Here is an 8,110-nt window from a genome sequence, read left to right as displayed (position 1 = left end):
GGGCGGGGGCGCAGCCCTGATCTTGGGGGGGGGCGGGGGCGCAGCCCTGATCTTGGGGGGGGCGGGGGCGCAGCCTGATCTTGGGGGGGGCGGGGGCGCAGCCCTGATCTTGGGGGGGGCGCAGCCCTGATCTTGGGGGGGGCGGGGGCGCAGCCCGGATCTTGGGGGGGGCGGGGGCGCAGCCCGGATCTTGGGGGGGGCGGGGGCGCAGCCCTGATCTTGGGGGGGGCGGGGGCGCAGCCCTGATTTTGGGGGGGCGGGGCGCAGCCTTGGTCTTGGGGGGGGGCGGGGGCGCAGCCCTGATCTTGGGCGGGGCGGGGGCGCAGCCCTTATCTTGGGAGGGGCGGGGGCGCAGCCCTTATCTTGGGGGGGGCGGGGGCGCAGCCCTGATCTTGGGGTGGCGGGGGCGCAGCCCTGATCTTGGGGTGGCGGGGCGCAGCCCTGATCTTGGGGGGGGCGGGGGCGCAGCCCTGATCTTGGGGGGGGGCGGGGGCGCAGCCCTGATCTTGGGGGGGGCGGGGCGCAGCCCTGATCTTGGGGGGGGCGGGGGCGCAGCCCTGATCTTGGGGGGGCGGGGGCGCAGCCCTGATCTTGGGGGGGGCGGGGGCGCAGCCCTGATCTTGGGGGGGGCGGGGGCGCAGCCCTGATCTTGGGGGGGGCGGGGGCGCAGCCCTGATCTTGGGGGGGGCGGGGGCGCAGCCCTGATCTTGGGGGGGGCGGGGGCGCAGCCCTGATCTTGGGGGGGGGCGGGGGCGCAGCCCTGATCTTGGGGGGGGCGGGGGCGCAGCCCTGATCTTGGGGGGGGCGGGGGCGCAGCCCTGATCTTGGGGGGGGCGCGGGCGCAGCCCTGATCTTGGGGGGGGCGGGGGCGCAGCCCTGATCTTGGGGGGTGCGGGGGCCCAGCCCTGATCTTGGGGGGTGCGGGGGCCCAGCCCTGATCTTGGGGGGGGCGGGGGCGCAGCCCTGATCTTGGGGGGGGCGGGGGCGCAGCCCTGATCTTGGGGGGGGCGGGGGCGCAGCCCTGATCTTGGGGGGGGCGGGGGCGCAGCCCTGATCTTGGGGGGGGCGGGGGCGCAGCCCTGATCTTGGGGGGGGCGGGGGCGCAGCCCTGATCTTGGGGGGGGCGGGGGCGCAGCCCTGATCTTGGGTGGGGCGGGGGCGCAGCCCTGATCTTGGGTGGGGCGGGGGCGCAGCCCTGATCTTGGGTGGGGCGGGGGCGCAGCCCTGATCTTGGGGGGGGCGGGGGCGCAGCCCTGATCTTGGGGGGGGCGGGGGCGCAGCCCTGATCTTGGGGGGGGCGGGGGCGCAGCCCTGATCTTGGGGGGGGCGGGGGCGCAGCCCTGATCTTGGGGGGGGCGGGGGCGCAGCCCTGATCTTGGGGGGGGCGGGGGCGCAGCCCTGATCTTGGGGGGGGCGGGGGCGCAGCCCTGATCTTGGGGGGGGCGGGGGCGCAGCCCTGATCTTGGGGGGGGCGGGGGCGCAGCCCTGATCTTGGGGGGAGCGGGGGCGCAGCCCTGATCTTGGGGGGGCGCAGCCCTGATCTTGGGGGGGGCGGGGGCGCAGCCCTGATCTTGGCTGCGCGCCGCCACCCCCCTGATCTTGGGGGGAGCCGGGGCGCCCTGATGTGGGGGGGGGGGCACTGAATGGGGGGGGGGGGCCCTGATGGGGGGGGACCTGATGGGGGGGGGGCCCTGATGTGGGGGGGGGCCTGATGTGGGGGGGGGGGCCTGATGTGGGAGGGGGGGGCCCTGATGTGGGAGGGGGGGGGCCCTGATGTGGGGGGGGGGGGCCCTGATGTGGGGGGGGGCCCTGATGTGGGGGGGGGGGGGCCCTGATGTGGGGGGGGGGGCCCTGATGTGGGGGGGTGGGGGGCCCTGATGTGGGGGGGTGGGGGGCCCTGATGTGGGGGGGTGGGGGGCCCTGATGTGGGGGGGGGGGGCCCTGATGTGGGGGGGGGGCCCTGATGTTGGGGGGGTGCGGCCCTGATGTGGGGGGGGGGGCCCTGATGTGGGGGGGGGGGCCCTGATGTGGGGGGGGGGGGCCCTGATGTGGGGGGGGGCCCTGATGTGGGGGGGGGGCCCTGATGTGGGGGGGGGGGGCCCTGATGTGGGGGGGGGGGGCCCTGATGTGGGGGGGGGGGGCCCTGATGTGGGGGGGGGGGGCCCTGATGTGGGGGGGGGGGGGCCCTGATGTGGGGGGGGGTGCCCTGATGTGGGGGGGGGGGCCTGATGTGGGGGGGGGGGGCCCTGATGTGGGGGGGGGGGGCCCTGATGTGGGGGGGGGGGCCCTGATGTGGGGGGGGGGGCCCTGATGTGGGGGGGGGGCCCTGATGTGGGGGGGGGGGCCCTGATGTGGGGGGGCGGGCTCTGATGTGGGGGGGGGGCCCTGATGTGGGGGGGAGCCCTGATGTGGGGGGGGGAGCCCTGATGTAGGGGGGGGGGCCTGATGTGGGGGGGGGCGCCCTGATGTGGGGGGGGGGCCCTGATGTGTGGGGGGGGGGCCCTGATGTGGGGGGGGGGGGGCCCTGATGTGGGGGGGGGGCCCTGATGTGGTGGGGGGGGGGGCCCTGATGTGGTGGGGGGGGGGGGCCCTGATGTGGTGGGGGGGGGCCCTGATGTGGGGGGGGGGGGGCCCTGATGTGGGGGGGGGGGGGCCCTGATGTGGTGGGGGGGGGGGCCCTGATGTGGTGGGGGGGGGGCCCTGATGTGGTGGGGGGGGGGCCCTGATGTGGTGGGGGGGGGCCCTGATGTGGGGGGGGGGGCCCTGATGTGGGGGGGGGGCCCTGATGTGGGGGGGGGGCCCTGATGTGGGGGGGGGCCCTGATGTGGGGGGGGGGGCCCTGATGTGGGGGGGGGGGCCCTGATGTGGGGGGGGGCCCTGATGTGGGGGGGGGCCCTGATGTGGGGGGGGGGGCCCTGATGTGGGGGGGGGGCCCTGATGTGGGGGGGGGGGCCCTGATGTGGGGGGGGGGCCCTGATGTGGGGGGGGGGCCCTGATGTGGGGGGGGGGCACTGATGTGGGGGGGGGGGGCCCTGATGTGGGTGGGGGGGCCCTGATGTGGGGGGGGGGAGGGGGCCCTGATGTGGGGGGGGCCTGATGTGGGGGGGGGGGCCTGATGTGGGGGGGGGGGCCTGATGTGGGGGGGGGGGCCTGATGTGGGGGGGGGGGGCCCTGATGTGGGGGGGGGGGGCCCTGATGTGGGGGGGGGCCTGATGTGAGGGGGGGGGGCCTGATGTGGGGGGGGAGGGCCTGATGTGGGGGGGGAGGGCCTGATGTGGGGGGGGAGGGCCTGATGTGGGGGGGGAGGGCCTGATGTGGGGGGGGAGGGCCTGATGTGGGGGGGGAGGGCCTGATGTGGGGGGGGAGGGCCTGATGTGGGGGGGGAGGGCCTGATGTGGGGGGGGAGGGCCTGATGTGGGGGGGGAGGGCCTGATGTGGGGGGGGAGGGCCTGATGTGGGGGGGGAGGGCCTGATGTGGGGGGGGAGGGCCTGATGTGGGGGGGGAGGGCCTGATGTGGGGGGGGAGGGCCTGATGTGGGGGGGGAGGGCCTGATGTGGGGGGGGAGGGCCTGATGTGGGGGGGAGGGCCTGATGTGGGGGGGAGGGCCTGATGTGGGGGGGAGGGCCTGATGTGGGGGGGGAGGGCCTGATGTGGGGGGGGAGGGCCTGATGTGGGGGGGGAGGGCCTGATGTGGGGGGGGAGGGCCTGATGTGGGGGGGGAGGGCCTGATGTGGGGGGGGGAGGGCCTGATGTGGGGGGGGGAGGGCCTGATGTGGGGGGGGAGGGCCTGATGTGGGGGGGGAGGGCCTGATGTGGGGGGGGAGGGCCTGATGTGGGGGGGGAGGGCCTGATGTGGGGGGGGAGGGCCTGATGTGGGGGGGGAGGGCCTGATGTGGGGGGGGGAGGGCCTGATGTGGGGGGGGAGGGCCTGATGTGGGGGGGAGGGCCTGATGTGGGGGGGAGGGCCTGATGTGGGGGGGGAGGGCCTGATGTGGGGGGGGAGGGCCTGATGTGGGGGGGGAGGGCCTGATGTGGGGGGGGAGGGCCTGATGTGGGGGGGGGAGGGCCTGATGTGGGGGGGGGAGGGCCTGATGTGGGGGGGGAGGGCCTGATGTGGGGGGGAGGGCCTGATGTGGGGGGGGAGGGCCTGATGTGGGGGGGGAGGGCCTGATGTGGGGGGGGAGGGCCTGATGTGGGGGGGGGAGGGCCTGATGTGGGGGGGGAGGGCCTGATGTGGGGGGGGGAGGGCCTGATGTGGGGGGGGGAGGGCCTGATGTGGGGGGGGAGGGCCTGATGTGGGGGGGAGGGCCTGATGTGGGGGGGAGGGCCTGATGTGGGGGGGGAGGGCCTGATGTGGGGGGGGAGGGGCTGATGTGGGGGGGGGAGGGGCTGATGTGGGGGGGGGGCTGATGTGGGGGTGGGGCCTGATGTGGGGGTGGGGCCTGATGTGGGGGTGGGTGGGGGGGGAGTGGGATGTATATGGGGGGGGGGGGGGGGGAGTGGGATGTATATGGCGGGGGAGTGGGATGTATATGGGGGGGGGAGTGGGATGTATATGGGGGGGGGAGTGGGATGTATATGGGGGGGGGAGTGGGATGTATATGGGGGGGGGGGAGTGGGATGTATATGGGGGGGGAGTGGGATGTATATGGGGGGGGGGGAGTGGGATGTATATGGGGGGGGGAGTGGGAGTGGGATGTATATGGGGGGGGGTGTGGCATGTATATGGGGGGGGAGTGGGATGTATATGGGGGGGGAGTGGGATGTATATGGGGGGGGGAGTGGGATGTATATGGGGGGGTGAGTGGGATGTATATGGGGTGGGGGATGGGATGTATATGGGGGATGGGGGGGTGGGATGTAAATGGGGGATGGGGGCGTGGGATGTATATGGGGGATGGGGGGGTGGGATGTATATTGGGGATGGGGGGTGGGATGTATATGGGGGATGGGTGGGTGGGATGTATATGGGGGATGGGTGGGTGGGATGTATATGGGGGATGGGTGGGTGGGATGTATATGGGGGGGGTGGGATGTATATGGGGGGGGTGGGATGTATATGGGGGGTGGGATGTATATGGGGGGGGTGGGATGTATATGGGGGGGGTGGGATGTATATGGGGGGGGTGGGATGTATATGGGGGGGGTGGGATGTACATGGGGGGGTGGGATGTACATGGGGGGTGGGATGTACATGGGGGGGGTGGGATGTACATGGGGGGGTGGGATGTACATGGGGGGGTGGGATGTACATGGGGGGTGGGATGTACATGGGGGGGTGGGATGTACATGGGGGGGTGGGATGTACATGGGGGGGTGGGATGTACATGGGGGGGTGGGATGTACATGGGGGGGTGGGATGTACATGGGGGGGTGGGATGTACATGGGGGGGTGGGATGTACATGGGGGGGTGGGATGTACATGGGGGGGTGGGATGTACATGGGGGGGTGGGATGTACATGGGGGGGTGGGATGTACATGGGGGGGTGGGATGTATATGGGGGGGGGGTGGGATGTATATGGGGGGGTGGGATGTATATGGGGGGGTGGGATGTATATGGGGGGGGTGGGATGTATATGGGGGGGGTGGGATGTATATGGGGGGGGTGGGATGTATATGGGGGGGGTGGGATGTATATGGGGGGGGTGGGATGTATATGGGGGGGGTGGGATGTATATGGGGGGGGTGGGATGTATATGGGGGGGGTGGGATGTATATGGGGGGGGTGGGATGTATATGGGGGGGGTGGGATGTATATGGGGGGGGTGGGATGTATATGGGGGGTGGGATGTATATGGGGGGGTGGGATGTATATGGGGGGGGTGGGATGTATATGGGGGGGGTGGGATGTATATGGGGGGGGTGGGATGTATATGGGGGGGTGGGATGTATATGGGGGGGGTGGGATGTATATGGGGGGGGTGGGATGTATATGGGGGGGGTGGGATGTATATGGGGGGGGTGGGATGTATATGGGGGGGTGGGATGTATATGGGGGGGGTGGGATGTATATGGGGGGGTGGGATGTATATGGGGGGGTGGGATGTATATGGGGGGGGTGGGATGTATATGGGGGGGGTGGGATGTATATGGGGGGGTGGGATGTATATGGGGGGGGTGGGATGTATATGGGGGGGTGGGATGTATATGGGGGGGTGGGATGTATATGGGGGGGGTGGGATGTATATGGGGGGGGTGGGATGTAATGGGGGGGTGGGATGTATATGGGGGGGTGGGATGTATATGGGGGGGTGGGATGTATATGGGGGGGGTGGGATGTATATGGGGGGGGTGGGATGTATATGGGGGGGGTGGGATGTATATGGGGGGGTGGGATGTATATGGGGGGGGTGGGATGTATATGGGGGGGTGGGATGTATATGGGGGGGTGGGATGTATATGGGGGGGTGGGATGTATATGGGGGGGTGGGATGTATATGGGGGGGTGGGATGTATATGGGGGGGGTGGGATGTATATGGGGGGGTGGGATGTATATGGGGGGGGTGGGATGTATATGGGGGGGTGGGATGTATATGGGGGGGTGGGATGTATATGGGGGGGGGGTGGGATGTATATGGGGGGGGTGGGATGTATATGGGGGGGGTGGGGATGTATATGGGGGGGGGTGGGATGTATATGGGGGTGGTGGGATGTATATGGGGGGGGGGTGGGATGTATATGGGGGGGGGGGTGGGATGTATATGGGGGGGGGGTGGGATGTATATGGGGTGGGGGTGGGATGTATATGGGGGGGGGGTGGGATGTATATGGGGGGGGTGGGATGTATATGGGGGGGGTGGGATGTATATGGGGGGGGTGGGATGTATATGGGGGGGGTGGGATGTATATGGGGGGGTGGGATGTATATGGGGGGGGTGGGATGTATATGGGGGGGGGTGGGATGTATATGGGGGGGGGGGTTGGGATGTATATGGGGGGGGGGTTGGGATGTATATGGGGGGGGGGGTTGGGATGTATATGGGGGGGGGTTGGGATGTATATGGGGGGGGGTTGGGATGTATATGGGGGGGGGGGGTGGGATGTACATGAGGGATGGGGGTGGGATGTACATGAGGGATGGGGGGGGGGCGGATGCTGATGTCTCCTGGGGCTGGGCTGTGGACACGGTGTAGCTGCAGCTTGCTTAATGCGGTCTCGGAGTTACTCAGTGAGTTGATACCATGGACAGGGTCAATGCCGGCTCCCGGGGGATCCTCCCCCCGCCCCAGAGCCCGGCTCTGCTGGATGCGGGGGGCTGGGGTGGGGTCGCGGGGGTGGGATTCCGGCGGGGGCGGGTTTATTGCGGGTCCGCGGGGAGCTCCTACCGGATTTGGGGTAGGTGACGATCCAGATGTCGCTCTCCCTGACCGGGAAGTCGGCGATCTCCTCCATCTTCCCCCTGCAGAAGGGAGGCAGCCGCACTCCATTGTACTCGAAGTATTTGCTGTCGAACTCCCCCGGGGTGCTGGGGGTTTCTGCCTCGCTCTCCGCCATCCTCGCTCCCTCCCGGGCTCGGGCTCCTGGGCTGGCCGCGGGACTGGGAAGCTGCCTCTCCGCTGCTGCAGGCGCCGCCTCCTCGCTCAGCCTCAGCAGCGGCTCCAGCCTCCTCCCGGTAGCTTAAAGACGCACACACCAGCTCTGTGCCACACTCCGCCCACAAATAACACTTCCAATCCCCACTGCCAACCCCAGGGACTTTTCACTCACCCCCTGCCGTAAACATCCTTCCCGTCTCTTAGTTTAATGATCAAGACAAAATAAATCTGGGTTCAAATGCATGCATTATCTATTACACCGGTTTAAAGTTTATTTATTGGTGTCACAAGTAAGCTTACAGTAACACTGCAATGAAGTTACTGTGAAAATCCCCTCGTCACCACACTCCACCGCCTGTTCGGGTGCACTGAGGGAGAATTTAGCATAGCCAATGCACTTAACCGCAGTCCGGCAGAATATGCTCTATCACTTATTTCTCTCTGCGTCCTAAAAGATATATATAGCCTGGGCCAGTTTTAATCTAAGTACTCACAATCAAATGCATTCAAGATGCATCCTAGCATTGGGGGTCACTTTATTAATAGCTGCTTCACTTTGACTGGAAATTTA

The 8,110-nt window shown here is 69.3% G+C and overlaps 1 protein-coding gene across 1 annotated transcript in view; it reads right to left on the bottom strand.

The window, feature by feature from the left end:
• Window positions 1-7,586, bottom strand: part of sult4a1 (sulfotransferase family 4A, member 1) — a 61,019-nt gene extending 53,433 nt beyond the window's left edge. Inside the window, exon 1 of the mRNA XM_078221191.1 lies at window positions 7,330-7,586. Coding sequence (XP_078077317.1) covers window positions 7,330-7,498 — 169 coding nt within the window. The 5' untranslated portion in view covers window positions 7,499-7,586. The remainder of the gene's footprint in view (window positions 1-7,329) is intronic.
• Between the last annotated feature and the right edge of the window lie 524 nt (window positions 7,587-8,110).

Source organism: Mustelus asterias, chromosome 9 (assembly GCF_964213995.1).
Source record: "Mustelus asterias chromosome 9, sMusAst1.hap1.1, whole genome shotgun sequence".
Classification (NCBI taxonomy): domain Eukaryota; kingdom Metazoa; phylum Chordata; class Chondrichthyes; order Carcharhiniformes; family Triakidae; genus Mustelus; species Mustelus asterias.
This window is presented reverse-complemented; position numbering and strand designations above follow the sequence as displayed.